The sequence below is a fragment of the Papio anubis genome, chromosome 17 (assembly GCF_008728515.1).
Source record: "Papio anubis isolate 15944 chromosome 17, Panubis1.0, whole genome shotgun sequence".
Classification (NCBI taxonomy): Eukaryota; Metazoa; Chordata; class Mammalia; order Primates; family Cercopithecidae; genus Papio; species Papio anubis.
Genome location: NC_044992.1, coordinates 50,202,800 through 50,222,429, shown reverse-complemented (window position 1 = coordinate 50,222,429; position 19,630 = coordinate 50,202,800). Strand labels below are relative to the sequence as shown.

General features: G+C 52.7%; 2 protein-coding genes across 2 annotated transcripts; one reads left to right on the top strand and one right to left on the bottom strand.

Moving 5' to 3' along the window:
• Positions 1-516: 516 nt before the first annotated feature.
• On the top strand, positions 517-9,579 carry VAT1 (vesicle amine transport 1). Its single transcript, XM_003913118.4, has 6 exons — positions 517-1,025; positions 4,449-4,656; positions 5,042-5,212; positions 5,320-5,409; positions 7,638-7,879; positions 8,042-9,579. Exons 1-6 carry the CDS (start codon positions 615-617, stop codon positions 8,123-8,125), a joined length of 1,206 nt encoding a protein of 401 aa, XP_003913167.1. The 5' UTR covers positions 517-614; the 3' UTR covers positions 8,126-9,579.
• Positions 9,580-9,727: 148 nt separating this feature from the next.
• On the bottom strand, positions 9,728-17,561 carry IFI35 (interferon induced protein 35). Its single transcript, XM_003913121.3, has 7 exons — positions 17,321-17,561; positions 12,097-12,195; positions 10,998-11,145; positions 10,818-10,924; positions 10,529-10,715; positions 10,299-10,405; positions 9,728-10,075 (listed from the first exon to the last, which is right to left on the bottom strand). Exons 1-7 carry the CDS (start codon positions 17,339-17,341, stop codon positions 9,884-9,886), a joined length of 861 nt encoding a protein of 286 aa, XP_003913170.1. The 5' UTR covers positions 17,342-17,561; the 3' UTR covers positions 9,728-9,883.
• Positions 17,562-19,630: the final 2,069 nt, after the last annotated feature.

Genomic DNA, 19,630 nt, shown 5'->3' with positions numbered 1-19,630 from the left:
TTTTTTTTTTTTTTTTGAGACAGGGTCTCACTTTGTTGTCCAGACTGGAGTGTAGTGGCGCTATTTCGGCTCACCGTAACCTCAGCCTCCCAGGCTCAAGCGATTCTCCTGCCTCAGCCTCTCGAATAGCTAGGATTACAGGCGCGCGCCACTACCGCCTGGCTATTTTTTGTATTTTTGGTAAAGACGGGGGTTTCACCATGTCGGCCAGGCTGTTCTTGAACTCCTGACCTCAAATGATGCACCCGCAATGATCTCCTGACCTTGTAATCTGCCCGCCTCGGCCTCCCAAAGTGCTGGGATTTACAGGCGTGAGCCACCGCGCCAGGCCTATCCCTTAAAATAGTTTTTAATTTGAATAAGGTTTACTATGAATAAATAAATCGCGGTCTGCTTGAGCCCAAGACCACAGACATTCCTGGTGCCCGTTTTCGTGCTCTCCCAGCTTGCGCCACTGTGGCCCTGGCCCTTTAAGGCTGCGCGCGAGGCCCCGCCTCACCCGGCGCCCCGCCCCTCCCGCTGGATCCCGCAGCCGCGGCTCTTCCCGACGCGCCCCGCCTTCCCCAGCTGTACACTCTCAGTCCAGCTGTGCGCTCTCGTCGGGAGTCCCAGCCATGTCAGCCGAGAGAGAGGTAGCCGAGGCGGCCACTGTGGTGGCGGCCGCCGAGGCAGGGGCCGGGGAAGACGCCTCTTCGCCGCCTGCGAAAACCGAGAGAATGAGCGACCCCCAGCAGCCCGCGGCCTCGGAAGGGGCCGCCGCCGCCGCCTCGCCGCCGCCGCTGCGCTGCCTGGTGCTCACTGGCTTTGGAGGCTACGACAAGGTGAAGCTGCAGAGCCGGCCGGCCGCGCCTCCGGCCCCTGGGCCCGGCCAGCTGACGCTGCGCGTGCGGGCCTGCGGGCTCAACTTCGCAGACCTCATGGCCAGGCAGGGGCTGTACGACAGGCTCCCGCCGCTGCCTGTCACTCCAGGCATGGAGGGCGCGGGCGTCGTGATCGCAGTGGGCGAGGGTGTCAGCGACCGCAAGGTGAGCAGGTTGCGTAGGGCAGGGCAGGGCTGCGCAGGCCACGGGGCAGTGGGGCACGAGTGGGCGGGCGCCGGGGGTGTGGCAGGGCAGGAGAAACTGGCGCGGACCTGGGTGCACAAGCGTGGAAAGCGTAGCAAAGAAACTTGTGTTTTGGGGTTCCTGGAGAACGGCATGTATGTGGGGAGGGGAGGCGGAATTATCGCCCCTTCCCCAACCTTTTTTAGTTGCGGCCGCCGCCCAGAAGCTGTGCTGGTAGGGGGGGAAACAATAAGGCGCCCATGCGCATGCGCACAACGACACCACCGTCCCCACCCACCCCCGCCCCCCCGTTAAAACCACACCTGTACCCCTGCCCACCAAACACTCTCTGGGTAATTGTGGTCTGTGACTGTGAGTGACGGTTAGTACCCCCTTTTCCCGAGGGAGCTTGAGGGGCTATGTCGCCGGGGTTGGGCGGGGGCACAGCGGCCGTGCCAGAGTCCTGGTCACATGCAGCCCCGTGGTCTGTGGGGGTGTGAGGCGGCCCCTCCCAAAGCAAGGCAAGGCCAAGGAGACGAGACACGCCCGTGACGGAGAAGAGAGAGCCTTGCTCCCCCACCGCCACCAGACTTACACCGCCGATCTGGTTTTGGGGTGGGGGAGGCGGGATTGGGTCACCCGATCTTTGTCTTGGGCTGTGTCTCCCGTGACTGCAGTATCTCCTCCTCCTGTGACTCAGACATCGGGCCACGACCCGGGGCTGCCCTTGGGAACGCCTGGGGCGGGGGGTGTAGGGGGTACCCACCTCTGCCTTCCTCCTGCAGAGGACCCCCACTTCAGAAACCCTGGTGCCAGGGGTTTGGACTGGAACGGAGAGGTGTGGCGCCTTGAACTGGTTGGCCAAGTCTGCAGGCCTGTTTCTCCTCATTTATCATTAATCTCGGCCACAACCCTGGACACCGGAGAGCTCAAAATGATCAGCTTTTTGAGAGTCCTGGGATGAGGCCTCAGCACTCCATTTGTTTAGGGGTTCCTTTTTCTTTCTTTTTCTTTTTCTTTTTTTTTTTTTTAGACGGAGTTTCGCTCTTGTTGCCATTGCACTTGTTGAGTGCAATGGCGCGATCTCGGCAACCTCTGCCTTCCGGGTTCAAGCGATTCTCCTGCCTTAGCCTCCCGAGTAGCTGGGATTACGGGCATGTGCCACTGCGCCTGGCTAATTTTGTATTTTTAGTAGAGATGGGTTTCTCCATGTTGGTCAGGATGGTCTCGAACTCCCGACCTCAGGTGATCTCCCCACCTTGGCCTCCCGAAGTGCTGGGGTTACAGACATGAGCCACCGCGCCTGGCCAGGGGTTTCTTTTTAAATCAGACCCCTCAGAAAGAGGCCCCTCAGATGTAGCCTCTTGCAGACCTGCCAGCCCCGGATTCCGGAGCCAGGTTTGTTGGATTCGGGAGCCAGGTTTGTTGGATTCATCGAGTATGCAAACAGCTTCTCCTTAAAGGCTTTCCTCTGAATTCAGCTCTGGCCACACCCTCAAACTGACTTCTAAATGATCCCACTCTTGAGCAGGCGCTAAGGGGAATATTTTCAGGGGGTAGTTGTAGTTCATGTCACTGCTGAAGGCCACCCACCTCACCTCCCCCCGCCACACTTTCCGCCTGGTAAATACAGGATATCCTGTCCAGGGCAAGAATCTGATGTAAGAGCCTGGATTCTGCTGGGAGGGCCCTTCCCTGTCTCTCTCCCTCCCCCTCCCTCCTGGTGTCTGGGCTGGGGAGGGGTCTTGGCCCTGATCTGGATGGCCTGAGGGTTAGCATGAGACAGGGTAAGTGAGACTTGTTCTGGGTCAAATCTGGGACTGGCCTTGACCCCAAATGACCGAGGCACTCCTCGCAGCTCTCCTGGGTTGTTCTGTATCTGCTAGTCTTGAGTCCCTGGGTGGAGGGCTTCCGTTCTCATTCCCCAGACCTCATCTCAGGCCAGAACTTGGAAGGAAAGACCCCAGCATGTCCTCAGTTCTCCTCCTCAGTGGACTGTGGGAGCATGAGGACATGAAAAAGGGCGTAAGTGGGAGTCCCATCCCCCTTCCCCATGGACCCTAACTCTTGTTAATATACAGAATTCCCATCATTCCTGGCAGGGATCAAGACAGACCCGGATTGTCCCAGAAGAGCACCCACACCTCCCTCTTCATGCTCTTCAGAGTGCAGAGAGGTCTTTTCTCCTGACGCTCCCTCCTTTGCCCTGCCCTTCCCTTGACCCCACTTGCTAAGCTGGAGAGAAAGGTTCTGTTATCTTTGCCCCCTTTCCCTCCTGCACAGAGGCTCTCGTGGGGGTGGGGAGGAAGCCTTTTACTGCTGTGTAGGCCTGTGTAGCCCTCCTTGTCTGTCGCCCCTCTTGCACCATCTCTGAGTGAAAGTGTTTCCTGGGCTTCCAGTGCTGGCTCAAACACACTTCTCCCCAGGTGATCACACCCTGCCGTAGTCGCTCAGAGAACTTTGCCTGCACTTTGGTATGGCCTTCTTTTGGTTGTTTGTGTGACTTCCTTGCTGCTATTATATTATTATTATTATTATTATTAGCTAACATTATTAAGTGCTTATTATGTGCCAGACGTTGTGCTAAATTTTTTTTTTCCATTTGATCCTCATAACTGCCCTAATTGACAGATAAGAAAACTGGAGCTCAAAAAGATTAAGTAATTTTTATGCACCCAAAGTCACACAGTCAGTAAACAGTCGAGACCACTTTTGTAACCACAGCAGTTTCATCTCTTCCACAATACTTCATGCTGCCCTAACTGTAAGCTTCTTGCATTCAGGGATCTTACACAATAGTGACATGTAAGATCTGTAAGAAGATGATAAGGATAGTATCTGCCTCAAAGAAATGATGTAAGGATTAATTAAGCATTATATATAAAGCACTTGAAATCAGGCTTGGCCCTCAGTCAGCACTCAGTAAAGGTAGGTCGTTTTTGTTGATGATGTTGTTATTATTATTACCATGACTATTGCTGCTTCTCCTGCTACTTCATTTGGAAGAAGAGGGCCTTGTACCTAGGGCAAAATCAGTAAATAGCCTGTGGATGAATGAATGAGTGAGTGAAAGATACTCTTCTTTTTTTTTTTTTGGAGACAGAGTCTCACTCTGTCACCCAGGCTGGAGTACAGTGGCACGATCTCAGCTCACTGCAATCTCCGCCTCCTGGATTCACTCCATTCTCCTGCCTCAGCCTCCCAAGGAGCTGGGATTACAGGCGCCCGCCACTACGCCCAGCTAATTTTTTGTATTTTTAGTAGAGATAGGGTTTCACCATGTTGGCCAGGATTGTCTCGAACTCCTAACCTCGTGATTCACCCACCTCGGCCTCCCGAAGTGCTGGGATTACAGGCGTGAGCCACCACGCCCAGCCAACGAATGATACTCTTCTCTTCTTCAAGGCAGGAGACCGGGTGATGGTGTTGAACCGGTCAGGGATGTGGCAGGAAGAGGTGACTGTGCCCTCGGTCCAGACCTTCTTGATGCCTGAGGCCATGACCTTTGAGGAAGCTGCTGCTTTGCTCGTCAATTACATTACAGCCTACATGGTCCTCTTTGACTTCGGCAACCTACGGCCTGGCCACAGCGTCTTGGTACACATGGCTGCAGGTGACGGGTCCCCTCACTTTATCACTCCTTACCCCACCCAGATTTCCTTCCAGGCCCTTTCCCGGCAGCCTGTCTGGGTTGTTGCCATGGCAACACCAGACTGCCTTGGCCTGTGGCGCCCAGAGGCCTCTGCTGTGTAGTTGCCGTGGTAACATTCAGGCACCAGGTCTAGTCTGGTGTGCTATCCTTAGCAACGTGCCCTCACCCCACACCCCCACCTCTCTAGCTACCCTCCCCACCACTTCTCAGTCATGGAAATTAGACATGGCCCTAAAACGAGCCTAGGCAAAATGAAGGTGATGGGCTGAGTCCTTGGGAGGCTAGAATGGAGTGGTTGGTAGCCAGGGCGACTCCATATCCCCTGCTTATGGGTGTCTTGCTGCAGGGGGTGTGGGAATGGCTGCCGTGCAGCTGTGCCGTACGGTGGAGAATGTGACAGTGTTCGGAACGGCCTCGGCCAGCAAGCATGAGGCACTGAAGGAGAATGGAGTCACACATCCCATCGACTATCACACGACCGACTACGTGGATGAGATCAAGAAGATTTCCCCTAAAGGTTGGGGGCAGAATATGGGAGGGGGGGTAGGAAGGCACAGGACAGGGAGGGGAGCTCCAGATCTGTGGATCCTAATGTTGTTCTTGGGTTGCCCTACTCTATAACAGGAGTGGACATCGTCATGGACCCTCTGGGCGGGTCAGATACTGCCAAGGGCTACAACCTCCTGAAACCCATGGGCAAAGTCGTCACCTATGGTGAGTTAGTGGGCCAGGCATGGAGACAGCATGTGAGGGCAGGAGGGAGGGTCTAAGAGGTGGGATGTAGGGCCCAGGGCTTTTGAATAAAGAAGGGGTAGGGACTCTGGTGCTCTGTAGACAATCAGGGTTAGGAATGGTCCTGTATGTTGCATTCAGATTGCTGACTCCTGGGTGCCAGCTCTTTTCATTCTCTGTCACAACGTTTCATATGCGTCATAGTAAATTCTACATTTTATTTTATTTTATTTTATTTTTTGAGACGGAGTTTCACTCTTGGCCCCCAGGCTGGAGAACAGTGGCGTGATCTCAGCTCACTGCAACCTCCGCCTCCTGGATTCAAGTGATTCTCCTGCCTTACCCTCCCGAGTAGCTGGGATTACAGGTGCCCGCCACCATGCCCAACCAATTTTTTTATTTTTAGTAGAGGCGGGGTTTCACCGGGTTGGCCAGGCTGGTCTTGAACTCCTGACCTCAGGTGGTACAGCTGCCTCATCCTCCCAGAGTGCTGGGATTATAGGCGTGAGCCACCACAGCTGGCCAAATTTTACGTTTTGTTTGGGGATTATTCTTTTTTTTTTTTTTTTTTTTTTTTGAGACGGAGTCTCGCGCTGTGTCACCCAGGCTGGAGTGCAGTGGCGTGATCTCGGCTCACTGCAAGCTCCGCCTCCCAGGTTCAGGCCATTCTCCTGCCTCAGCCTCCTGAGTAGCTGGGACTACAGGCGCCCGCCACCACGCCCGGCTAGTTTTTTTGTATTTTTAGTAGAGACGGGGTTTCACCATGTTAGCCAGGATGGTCTCAATCTCCTGACCTCGTGATCCGCCCGCCTCGGCCTCCCAAAGTGCTGGGATTACAGGCTTGAGCCACCGCGCCTGGCCTTTTTGGGGATTATTCTTGAACAACCAGCCTGCCTTCTTTCTGTCCTACCTCCCTGAGTGTCTTAAACAAGGTGCATTTTCATTTAAAAAAGTATTTCATACAACAAAATGAGCCAGGCATGGTGGCTCATGCCTGTAATCCCAGCACTTTGGAAGGCCAGGACAGGCGGATGGCTTCAGCCTAGAAATTCAAGACCAGCCTGGGCAACATGGCGTAACCTCATCTCTAGAAAAAATACAAAAATTAGCCAGGTGTGGTGGTACTGTACCCAGCCTGGGCAACAGAGCGAGACCCTGACTCAAACAAAGGAACAAACAAACAAATACATAAAGACTAGAGCAATTTTTTTTTTTTTTTTTGAGACAGAGTATCACTCTGTCACCCATCCTGGAGGGCAGTGGCCCAACCTCGGCTCTCTGTAGCATCCACCTCCCTGGTTCAAGCAGTTCTGCCTCAGGCTCCTGAGTAGCTGGAATTATAGGTGCCCATCTCCATGCCTGGCTTTTTTTTTGTTTTTCTTGAGACAGAGTCTGGCTCTGTCACCCAGGCTGGAGTGCAGTGACACGATCTCAGCTCACTGCAACCTCTACCTCCCGGATTCAACTGATTCTTCTGCCTCAGCCTCCCAAGTAGCTGGGACTACAGGCACGCGCCACCATGCCTGGCTAATTTTTGTATTGTTGTGGTTTTTTTGTTTGTTTTATTTTTTTTGAGACAGAGTTTCGCTCTTTTTGCCCAGGCTGGGGTGCAATGGCGCGATCTCAGCTCACTGCAACCTCTGCCTCCTGGATTCAAGCGATTCTCCTGCCTCAGCCTTCCTGAGTAGCTGGGATTACAGGCATGTACCACCATGCCCAGCTAATTTTGTATTTTTAGTAGAGACGGGGTTTCTCCATGTTGGTCAGGCTGATCTCGAACCCCTGACGTGAGGTGATCCACCCACCTCGGCCTCCCAAAGTGCTAGGATTTCAGGCGTGAGCCACTGCGCCCAGCCAACACCTGGCTAATTTTTGTATTTTTTGCTACAGACAAGGTATTTTTTAGTAGAGACAAGGTTTCACCATGTTGGGCAGGCTGGTCTTGAACTCCTGACCTCAAATGATCCTCCCACCTTGGCTTCCCAGAGTGCTGGGATTACCGGTGTGAACCACAGCACCCAGCTGCTGGAGCAATTTTAAGTCAGCCACGGTTGGTTTGGGCCTGGTAACCAGCAGTTTGAGAATTATCCAATCACCCCCTGGCACTGGTGTGGAGAATTGCAAGGGGATCACAGGAAACAGAAAGTACAGATGCAGGCACACAGGAATGTGCCTGGGGTGTTCACAGGCCATGTCACCTTGTCCTTCAGGAATGGCCAACTTGCTGACGGGCCCCAAACGGAACCTGATGGCCCTGGCCCGGACATGGTGGAATCAATTCAGCGTGACAGCTCTGCAGCTGCTGCAGGCTAACCGGGCTGTATGTGGCTTCCACCTGGGCTACCTGGATGGTGAAGTGGAACTGGTCACTGGTGTGGTGACCCGCCTCCTGGCTTTGTACAGCCAGGGCCACATCAAGCCCCACGTTGACTCAGTCTGGCCTTTCGAGAAGGTGAATGTGAGCATTTTGCAGGGAGGGCTTGGATAGGACTCATGAAGGCTGGGGTCCCAAGGGGCAGATTCCTGGGGAAGAGGAGGGCTGCCTGCATCACACTGGCTCTTGTTGGATGGAGGCTAGATAGCACTGGGAGCCTCATCTTTCCTTCCTCCCCAGGTGGCCGATGCCATGAAACAGATGCAGGAGAAGAAGAATGTGGGCAAGGTCCTCCTGGTTCCAGGGCCAGAGAAGGAGAACTAGAGCGAGTGGTTGTGAGACCCTAGAGACCAGCAAAGGGAGAAGTTGGGAAGCTGCGTTCTGTTGGCCACCAGACTTGCATTTCAGCCTCTGTCATAATGCTCTGCCCTCCCTCCCCCGAAGGTCTCTGTGGTGATGACCCACTCTCCCCTGCCCCTCCCCACTTCCTGACCTCTGAAGAGGTTGGGAAGTGACCATTTGGATGTCTGGGCCCTGCCAAAGGGACAGGGAGGGTCAGAGGGAGGCCGGCTGCTTCCTGCCCCCGCCCTTTCCCCGGGCCTGCTGTGCTGCTTTTGTGCCAAGGTTAGCCAGTCCCCCGCTGTTGTGTTCCGTGTGCTTTCACCTCTGCCTCATCTTCCCTCCCGTCCCTGCCCCGCCACCTCCCCAAAGAATTGAAATGTCAGCTCAGGATATGGGGCCAATCTCTGTGAGTCCAGCAGGTACCTGTCTCTCCCTAGTGTCCCTTCAGCCTGGGCCAACCAGCGCCCACCTCTGGGCTTGACCAGTTCCCAATCTCCTCCTCTGTCCCCAGCATCGTAAGCACAATTGGGCTTCTTCCATCTCCAGGTTTTCTGCCATTCTTAACCAAGGCTGCCTCTTCCAACAGGGCGGAAATCAGACCTACTCCCCTAGGTCACAACTCTGGGAGCGATACAGAGCCCCCACCCTTCACTGAGTTCTCTGGATTTGTTCTCAGTGCCTTAGCAACGAAAACCTGTGCTTATGTGTGTGTGGTGGCGGGGAGGGAGGATCCTGTCTCCCACCTCCTTCTCCTCCCCTGTACTCCCCAGTGCCTTCCTTGTTCTGGTGGAGCTGGGGTTTCGCTCCTACCCAGTCCCACAACACTGCCAAAAATCTGTGTATGTGCCATTGGGTGGGGCAGTCCCGAGCCTCCTGGGGGAGCAGGGCAAAAACAGGTGTCCTCATCGTGGTCTGTGTCATGTCCTGTCTCTATGATGGTTGAGGAGAAAGGCGGGGAAGCTTCCTCAGTCTTGCAGATACGTGTGGCATTTACCAGCCAGAGCTCTGCAAGGCTGTGCTGTCTGTTTCTTGTTCTGGGACCAAAGTAAAAATCCAAGCACATTCCCCTTGCACTTAGGGGAGGCCCCACTGCCTTCTCAAAGCAGAGCGGCAGCTTATCAAACTCAGCCCACAACTTTGTTTACATGGGTGGGGAGATGGAACAGGGGAATACAGAGTGGGATGGTCAGGACCTGGGCCACTGTGACCAAAATGGGGACTTCCTGGGTAGGGAGGTCACTCCCTCTACTCACTGAGCTAGAATTAGGGAGGATTATCACCCCAACCGTTGCAATGGGAGGTGGAGGGACAGGCTCAGCGTCCTCATTGTCTACATGAGGCCCAAATGTGTGAAGTGCGATTTCTGCTTTTGTGTACCCCACCACCCCATTACCACAGCTGCCTTTGTGTTTGTGTCAATAAAAAGCCAAACCCTAGGTCCTGCTTGTTGCCTCTGAGAGTGGAGGGAAGGTGAGCTTCTGGAAGGCCGGCGCTGCCAGCAGAAGATCCGGCTTCTTCCCGCCCCCACCTCTTTACATGCCCAAATCACGTTTCCTTTCATGAGTGAAATGAGGAAGAACATCATGGAGTGCAGGCTGTTTTTACTGTTCCGGGCAAAGTGTTTCGCAATGTGTGATCCCTCCCTGTTGGTGAACATAAAGACCTCCTACATGGGCACCCAAGCCCAGTCCCGTGTGAGAGTCTTGGCCGTGGGGTGGGGAGGATGAGAAGGGGAGGCCCCTACCCTGACTCAGAGGTGAAGACTGCTAGGCCCTGCTGTCCTTGGGGTACGACTGTCAGGGACTCTATCTCCCCACCCCCACGGGTGGGCTTCTGGAAGTGGACCTCCAGGACGTCGTGCAGCTCTGGGCCGTCCAAGATATCGGGAATGTTGAGCACCAGCACTGAGCGCGGAACTGGCTGCAACCTGATCTGGAAAAGGAGCCAGGAGATCGCAAAGGCTCATGGGAGAAAGGGGCTGGGGGCTGGGGGTAGGGCAGGCAGTGCCCTATGGGGGTATGAGGTCAGGAGGCCTGGAGAGGCTGGTCATGGGTAGGTCAGTGGGGTTTGGGGCCTCTGATCCTTCACTGGGCAAGTTCCTGGCAGGCAGATGGGTTACCCAGCCCAGCCCCTGTTCTCCACCCCTCCCGCTTACCTCAACATTCTGGATCTCCCCATTCACATAGGGAGAGACTCTCAGAGGGACCTGCTGTCCACCCAGTGGCACTCTGAACTGGCCAATCCGGCACAGGCGCTGGGCCACTGTGGGGAACAAGGAGGGGTGGACCTTTAGCATCAAGCCCTCTCCTCTCTCTGTACCCTGTACCTTAATCTTCCACACCCTGTACCCTCATCTCCCCTGCAGGAGGTCTGCATGACCCTCACCTCCATCCGTAGCAAACCCCAGCATGACACTCCCTTGCAGCAGCTCCCGAACCTCCACATCGCCACCACCGTTCCTAGTCTTGCCAAAGAAGATCTCAAGCTTGTCCAGCAGCTCCTCTTCACTCAGCCTGAGACTGGCAGGAAATCCACTGACCAACACCCTCTGGCCACTCAACTGGCTGGACACCTAGGGGGAGACAGCAAGGGGTGGTCCTAGACACAGCTCCACTTTCCCATGCCCAAGTGCATGGCACCTTTTTCATGCCCCAGGATTCTGTCATTCTGTCACCTGGATGGTGGTGACCATGGGCAGCTCCAAGGGCTGGGCCTGCATCCGCAGCCGGCACTCCTCCATGTTGATTGTGTGCTCCTTTTGTTGCAGCACCTGCTCAGCCACTGGGTGGTGGGGAAACAGGGTCAGTACGGGGAATCCTCCCCACCTCCCTCCTGAGGCTCCCCATGAGCTCACCTTTGGGGTCATCAAAGGTGATCAGAGCAGAGCCCTCAAGCAGAGGGCAGTGGATCCGCAAATTGGAAACTAAAGACTTAGGCACTTCCCTGTCCTGCTGGGTGTGTCCTCGGAACACCAGGGGGATCTCTGGCACTGAAAATGGGACCTGGAAGTAGGGGAGGGGAGTAGGAGTGTTCCTCACTCCCACCTAGGAGGAAGGCATCTCCAATCCCATTCCATTGATGCTGAGTGCCGGAGATAAATACATTTACTGAAAGAAAAGCTGAATAAATGAGTGGATGAATGCAGGTCTGGTCCATACCGGGCCATTTACATACAACATCTTAATTTGTCCTGGGGGGTGGGTAGCTCTACTTTACAGATGTTCAAGTAACATACTGGAGGTCACATAGCAAAGAAGTAGCAGAGCCAGGAATAAAACTGAGAACTCCCCAGCTCTTTTGTGTGTGTGTATGTTTGTTTGTTTGTTTTAAAGGGAGTCTCGCTCTGTCACCCAGCTGGAGTGTAGTGGCACGATGATCTTGGCTCACTGCAACCCCCACCTCCCAGGTTCAAGCAGTTCTGCCTCAGCCTCACAAGTAGCTGGGATTATAGGCATGTGCCACCAAACCCGGCTAATTTTTGTATTTTTAGTAGAGACGGGGTTTCACCCTGTTGGCCAGGCTGGTCTCAAACTCCTGACCTCAGGTGATCCACCAGCCTCGGCCTCCCAAAGTGCTGGGATTACAAGCATGAGCCACCATGCCCGGCCTCCTTTTTTTTTTTTTTTTTTGAGGAGTCTCGCTCTGTCACGCAGGCTGGAGTGCAGTGGCGCAGTCTCAGCTCACTACAGCCTCCGCTTCCTGGGTTCAAACGATTCTTCTGCCTTAGCCTGCTGAGTAGCTGGGATTACAGGCACGCGCCACCATGCCCAGCTAATTTTTGTATTTTTGATAGAGATGGGATTTCACTATGTTGGCCAGGCTTGTCTCAAACTCCTGACCTCAGGTGATCAGCCCACCTCGGCCTACCAAAGTGCTGGGATTACAGGTGTGAGCCACCACACCTGGCCTCGCCAGCTCGTTTTTACCAGACAACACCAGGTCTCCCACCTTACCTTGTCTTTGGGGGCGTCCTCGAGCTCCTTTCTCAGCTGCTGCAGCTCCTGCAGCCTCATCTTGAGTCTGGCCTGCTCCTCCTGAAGGGCGTGGAGGGCCTTTTGGAGCAGAAGGAAACAACGAGACTTCCACCTGCCCTTCCAGAGAATCAACAAGCCCAGGGGAAGTGGGGCCTGTTCTGGACTCTCCAGAAGCAGAGTTGATGCTAAGCTCAAGAACAACCCAACCCCTTTGTGCTGCCCTGGGCTAGTCTTGGCCCCTCCACCCAGGGCTTGGCTGGCCTCATCTCAGCTGCTCTTGAAAGGGCAGGAGCCTTTGCAGCGTCCATGACTTGTTCATGACCACAGATCTAGAGTTCAACAAACACTGAGCTCCTGCTAGGAAGTGCTGGGCACTGACACAGACAGTGGAAGATAAGGGTACAGCCCTCAGGCCTGCCAAACAGTGCTCAAAATAGTACATGATCACATCACTGACTGTGAAGGGCAGCCAGAGTTTGGAAGAGGGACAATCCTAAAGGGGTTAACCCAGTTAGGGACACCTCCAAGAGAAGGGGAGACAAGTTGCAAAATGTCATACAGTAACACTGTTAACTTTTACTAAGTACTTACTATATGCCAGGCACTGTGTTAAGCCCTTCTGATGAATTATTTCATTCAATTCTTAGAACAACAGGGTATCTATAAGATAGATATCCTGTGATCCTTATTTTATTGATTTATTTTTAAATTTTTTCTTTCTTTCTTTTTTTTTTTTTTTTTGAGACAGAGTCTTGCTCTGTTTCCCAGGTTGGAGTGTAGTGGCATGATCTCAACTCACTGCAGCCTCCACTTCCTGGGTTCAAGCAATTCTCCTGCCTCCCAAGTAACTGGGATTACAGGCACCCACCACCACGCCCGGCTACTTTTTGTATTTTTAGTAGAAACGGGTTTTCACCATGTGGGCCAGGCTGGTCTCAAATCCTGGCCTCAGATGATCTGCCCGCCTCAGCCTCCTAACGTGCTAGGATTACAGGTGTAAGCCACCATGCCCAGCCAATCCTTATTTTATAGATGAGGAAATTAAAGCTCAGAGAGGTTAAATGACTTGCCCAAAGTCATTTGGCCCTAGGCTGTCTGACTCCAGAGCCCATCCTGCTAACCTGTGCTTTACAATGAAGAAATGAAGCCCAGAGTGGGGAGGTGGTTTACCCATCAATTCTAGCTTGTCCCTGGACTGCTACACTTTCCACGGAACAACAAGTAGCCTTTTAGGCTGGGTGTGATCTGGAATGGGTCCAGAAAGAGAGCTGACATCATAGGCAGGGAAGTGACACCAGAGATACCAATAAATGCACCTCTGTTTGTGGAATAGAGCAGAGTTCACCCTGTGGTTAGGAATCTTGATAAGTAAGTTCGGCTCACAGAAGCATGAGGTCTTTTGCAAAGATAGGACTCTGTCCTGACCATCTCTGTATTCCCAGTGTCCAGCAAGATCTCCGGCACAAAATATGTGTCCAGTAAAAGTGTGTTGAATGAAGAAATGAAGTGAATGAATGACGGTAAAGGAGCACATTACAGAGGGCACCAAATAAATTCATTGTGAGTTTGGTCTAGTTTTAGCAGAAAACTAGAGCTTGACCACATAATGCTGGTTTATGAATAGTGAAAAAGACCCTTAGTTATTCATATTTCTGTAAATCAGAGAGTGCTAACACAGTGCCTTTAAGGGCCAGTTAGATAACATCAATGAGTTAATAGAGCCATGTAGGATGACAGAGAGTGGTGGGGACTGTGATGCACTGGGAAGAGCATGTCCCTGCTAAAGTAAACCTCTTCTAGCCATAACCAAGTTTTCCCCCACAGCAAATCTATCCATATTTTTGTTTTGTTTTGTTTTGTGAGACAAAGTCTCAATGCCACCCAGGCTGGAGTGCAATTGCTTGATTATGGCTCACTGCAGCCTCGACCTCCCAGAATCAATCGATCCTCTCATCTTAGCCTCCTGAGTAGCTAGGACTACAGGTGTGTGCCATCATGCCAGCTATTTTTTTTCTTTTTTTAATTTTCTGAGATGGAGTCTCACTCTGTTGCCTAGGCTGGAGTGCAGTGGCACAATCTCGACTCGCTGCAAACTCTGCCTCCTGGGTTCAATAGATTGTCCTGCCTCAGCCTCCCAAGTAGATGGGATTACAGGCACCTGCCACCATGCCTAGCTAATTTTTTATTTTTTATTCATTTATTTTTTTTGAGATGGAGTCTCACTCTGTCGTCAGGCTGGAGTGCAGTGGCATGATCTCGGCTTACTGTGACCTCTGACTCACGGGTTCAAGTGATTCTTCTGCCTCAGCCTCCCGAGTAGCTGGGACTACAGGCACACACCACCATGCCCAGATAATTTTTTTATTTTTAGTAGAGATGGGTTTTCACCATGTTGGCCAGGATGGTCTCAATCTCTTGACCTTGTGATCCGCCCACCGCGGCCTCCCAAAGTGCTGGGATTACAGGAGTGAGCCACTGCGCCCGGCTCTAATTTTTTGTTTTTACTAGAGATGGGGTTTCACCATGTTGGCCAGGCTGGTCTCAAATTCCCCACCTCAAGTGATCACCCAACTCAGCCTCCCAAAGTGCTGGGATTACAGGCATGAGCCACGGACCCTGGCCCCCTAATCTTCCCCTTTTTAATTGAAATAAAAAATTTGGGCAGGGCATGGTGGCAGACGCCTGTAATCCCAGCACTGTGGGAGGCGGAGGAAGTCAGATCGCTTGAGCCCAGAAGTCTGAGACTAGCCTGGACAACACAACAAAACTCTACCTCCACAAAATATCTAAAAATTAGCCAGGTATGGTGGCACATGCCTGTAGTCCCAGCTACTCGGGAGGCTGAGATGGAAGGATCTGCTGATCCCTAGAGGTGGAGGTGACTGCACTGAGTGGGCCAGGATCGAGCCACTGCACTGCAGCCTGGAAAAAAAGAGTGAAATCTTGTCTCAAAAAACAAAAAACAAAAAATCTGGATTTTTATTTGAAAAAGACGGCCCAATTTAACGTATATAAAGCCGGGTGCTGTGGTTCAAGTCTGTAATCCCAGCATTTTGGGCGGCTAAGGCAGGCGGATCACATGAGATCAGGAGTTTGAGACCAGCCTGGTCAACATGGTGAAACTTTGTCTCTAAAAAAATACAAAAAATTAGCCAGCCATGGTGGCGTGGGCCTGTAATCCCAGCTACTCGGGAGGCTGAGGCAAGAGAATCACTTGAATCTGGGAGGCGGATGTTGCAGTGAGCCAAGATCACACTATTGCACCTCAGCCTGGGCAACAAGAGTAAAACTCCATCTCGAAAAAAAAAAGGCTGGCGCCGTGGCCTCACGCCTGTAATCCCAGCATTCTTTGGGAGGCCGAGGCGGCAGGATCACAAGGTCAGGAGATCGAGACCATCTTGGCTAACACAGTGAAACCCCCGCCCCTGCTAAAATACAAAAATTAGCCAGGTGTGGCAGGCCTGTAGTCCCAGCTACTGGGAGGCTGAGACAGGAGAATGGCATGAACTCCGGGAGGCGGAGCCGGCAAGCGAGCCAACGCGCCACTGCACTCCAGCCTGGGTGATGAGCATCCATCTCAAAAAAAAAAAAAAAAAAAGAAAAGGCTGGGCATGGTGGCTCACACCTGTAATCCCAGCACTTTGGAAGGCTGAGGCAAGCGGATCACAAGGTCAGGAGATCAAGACCATGGTGAAACCCTGTCTCTACTGAAAACACAAAAAAATTAGCCGGGCATGGTGGCAGGCGCCTGTAATCCCGGCTACTCAGAGAGGCTGAGGCAGGAGAACGGCATGAACCTGGGAGATGGAGCTTGCAGTGAGCTGACATTGTGCCACCGCACTCCAGCCTGGGTGAAAAAGTGAGACTCCATCTCAAAAAAAAAAAAAAAAAAAAGAAAAGGCCGTGGCAGGAGATCAAGACCATCCTGGCTAACACGGTGAAACCCCATCTCTACTAAAAATACAAAAAATCTGCCAGGCATGGTGGAATGTACCTGTAGTCCCAGTTACTTGGGAGGCTGAGGCAGGTGAATCGCTTGAACCCGGAAGGCAGAGGTTGCAGTGAGCCGAGATCGCGCCACTGCACTCCAGCCTGGTGATCGGAGCCAGACCCGCCTCAAAAAAAAAAAAAAAAAAAAAAAAAAAGATTGTCTTGGGGAACTGGGGTTCTGAAAAGGTTGGCACTAATAACATTAACAAGAAGATACACATATTGAATGCTCTGTAGGTGCTAAGCAGTGGGATAAGTTTTTACTGTGTCAATCTATGGATTACCTAGTGTGATTCTTACGATCGATCAATCGATCGATAGATAGATAGATAGATAGTGTGTGTGTGTGTGAGAGAGAGAGAGACAGTCTCCCTCTGTTGCCCAGAGTGGAGCATAGTGGTATAATCTCAGCTCACTGCAACCTCTGCGCCCCAGGTTCAAGCAATTCTCCCGCCTCAGTCTCCCGAGTAGCTGGGATTACAGGTGTGTGCCACCACGCCTGGCTAATTTTTGTGTTTTTAGTAGAGATGGGGTTTCGCTGTGTTGGCCAGGCTGGTCTCGTACTCCTAACCTCAAGTGATCCAACCGCCTCGGCCTCCCAAAGTGCTGGCTGGGATTATAGGCGTGAGCCACTGCACCCAGCCTAATTCCTTTAGTTTATTTCTTTTTTTTTTTTGAGACAGTCTCGCTCTGTCACCCAGGCTGTAGTGCAGTGGCACAATCTCGGCTCACCGCAACCTCCGCCTCCCAGGTTCAAGTGATTCTCCTGTCTCAGCCTCCCACGTAGCTGGGATTACAGGAGCACACCGCCACACCCAGCTAATTTTTTGTATTTTAGTAGAGACGGAGTTTCACTGTATTGCCCAGGCCTCCCAAAGTGCTAGAATGACAGGCATGAGACACCACTCCTGGCCTAGAACAATTGTTATTTGGGTCACAGAACCCTTTGAGTATCTGATGGAAACTACGGATTCTCTCTCCAGAGAAGTGCACACACACAGGATTTAATGAGCTCCTCCTGTCTGAGGCAATAGGTTAGGGAACCGACTCCATAAGGCAGAGGCAATCCCAGCCCTGTGTTTCTCCCCAGCCCTTCAGCAGGCCTGAGATGGGCAGGGAGAGGCTTGGCTGCCAGGCCGTGAGATATCTGTGGGTTCCTAGCCAAAGGATTGTTCCTGTTTCCCCAATTCCCAACTCCCTCCTCCTCACTTACGGCATTCACCGGGGCTGACATGGGTCTCGGGTCTGTTTGGCAAGAGCTGAGGCCTCAGAGCTGGGCACACTGGCAGAATCCACCACAACTGAACTCTTGTTTGTACCCGTCCCCTCCAAGGGCTTTGGTCTCTCGCAGCCCCAGCAGGACCCGAACACCTCAGGAGGTTCTGCTCGCAGGCTGTTTGCTTCCACTTTCATTTCCGTGAAATCCCTGCCCTCTGGCGCTCACATGCCGCCCCCTGCCGAGGCCTCCCCATCTCTGGGAGGAGCCTTCTTGATCATCAAAGTCGACTTCACTCAGCCATGGTGCCTCAAGGAAAGCCACCTCACAGCCACTGCAAACTGGCCCCAGTCAACCATTCCCAGCAATCTCGGACAAGCACATTGGTAGACCCTGCTTTGTCAATGGATTATTTCCCTAGAGCCTAGAATAATGCTGGGCACATCAACATTGATAAAATAATTGTTGAATGAGCTGGGCGCGGTGGCTTACACCTGTAATCCCAGCACTCTGGGAGGCCCAGGCGGGCAGATCACCTGAGGTCAGGAGACCAGCCTGGCCAACATGGTGAAACCCCATCTTTACTAAAAAAATACAAAAATTAGCCGGGCGTGGTGGTGCAGTCCTATAATCCCAGCTACTTGTGAGGCCGAGGCAGAATAGCTGGAACCCGGGAGGCAGAGGTTGCATTGAGCCGAGATAGTGCTGTTGCACTCCAACCTGGATGACAAGAGTGAAACTCCAACTCAAAAAATAAAGTAATAATTGCTGAATGAACGAGAAACACAATCAGGACAGATAAAGCCCATAGTTCAAGTTCACAAAACTGCCAGGCGCAGTGGCTCACGCCTGTAATCCCAGCACTTTGGGAGGTCGAGGCGGGTGGATCATGAGACCACCCTGGCCACCATGGTGAAACCCCGTCTCTACTAAAATACAAAAAATTAACCAGTCCGGATCACGCCATTGCACTCCAGCCTGGGCAACAGAGCGAGATTCCGACTAAAAAAAAAAAAAAGTGCCAATCCCAGCAGCTGGGCCTACACGTGCCTATAGTTCTAGCAGGTTGAGGCAGGAGGACTGCTTGAGCCCGGGAGTTCGAGGCCAGCCTGGGCAACCCAGTGAACCTTGTCTCTTAAAAAAAAAAGAAGCCTGGGTGCGGTGGCTCATGCCTGTAATCCCAGCACTTTGGGAAGCTGAGGCGGGCGGATCACTTGAGGTCAGGAGTTGGAGACCAGCCTGACCAACATGGTGAAACGCTGTCTCTACTAAAAATACAAAAATTAGCCGGGCATGGTGGCACAGACCTGTAATCCCAGCTACTCGGGAGGCTGAAATGGGGGAATCGCTTGAACCTGGGAGGTGGAGGTTGCAGTGAGCTGAGATTGTGCCACTGTACTCCAGCTTGGTGACAGGGCAAGACTCTTGTCTCAAAAAAAAAAAAAAAAATTCAGAAAACTGTTAAGAGTGCCCAGCACCGCCGGGCGCAGTGGCTTACTCCTGTAATTCCAGCACTTTGGAAGGCCGGGGTGGGCGGATCACGAGGTCAGGAGATCAAGACCATCCTGGCTAACACGATGAAACGTCTCTACTAAAAAATAAAAATAAATAAAAAATAAAAAAAATTAGCCGGGCACAGTCGCAGGTGCCTGTAGTCCCAGCTACTCGGGAGGCTGAGGCAGGAGAATGGCGTGAACCCGGGAGGCGGAGCTTGCAGTGAGCTGAGATCGCGCCACTAAACTCCAGCCTGGGCCGCAGAGCCAGGCTCCGTCTCAAAAAAAAAAAAAAAGACTGCCCAGCACCGAGAGCTATTATGTGGCCAACACCCTTGTGCTCTACGTGAATTAACTCTTCAAATCAATGCCATGAAGTTGGTTCTATTTTCTTGACTTTACAGATTGAGAAAATTGAGGCACAGAGCATTAGAAACATGCCCAAGGTCACAGAGCTAGGAATCGGAGAAGCATGGATCCAAACCTGGTAGGAATAGTATTTAAACTTGGGGTTTGACCCTGAGTAGGCAAGCTACTTAATAGGAGTCTGTCTCGGCCGGGCGCGGTGGCTCAAGCCTGTAATCCCAGCACTTTGGGAGGCCGAGACGGGCGGATCACGAGGTCAGGAGATCGAGACCATCCTGGCTAACACGGTGAAACCCCGGGCTCTACTAAAAATACAAAAACTGGCCGGGCTGGTGGCTCAAGCCTGTAATCCCAGCACTTTGGGAGGCCGGTGACGGGCGGATCACACGAGGTCAGAGATCGAGACCATCCCAACATGGGCTAACATGGTGAAACCCCCGCCTCCACT

Bases quoted from the DNA above. Each gene is read 5' to 3' on its own strand.
- VAT1 (XM_003913118.4), top strand. From the start codon at position 615: ATGTCAGCCGAGAGAGAGGTAGCCGAGGCGGCCACTGTGGTGGCGGCC. The intron at 4,657-5,041 runs GTGACGGGTCCC...GTCTTGCTGCAG, and splicing joins CTTGGTACACATGGCTGCAG to GGGGTGTGGGAATGGCTGCC. The intron at 5,213-5,319 runs GTTGGGGGCAGA...ACTCTATAACAG, and splicing joins CAAGAAGATTTCCCCTAAAG to GAGTGGACATCGTCATGGAC.
- IFI35 (XM_003913121.3), bottom strand. From the start codon at position 17,341: ATGTCAGCCCCGGTGAATGCC. The intron at 12,196-17,320 runs GTAAGTGAGGAG...CTGCTCCAAAAG, and splicing joins TGTCAGCCCCGGTGAATGCC to GCCCTCCACGCCCTTCAGGA. The intron at 10,406-10,528 runs GTGAGGGTCATG...TGTTCCCCACAG, and splicing joins GGGGTTTGCTACGGATGGAG to TGGCCCAGCGCCTGTGCCGG.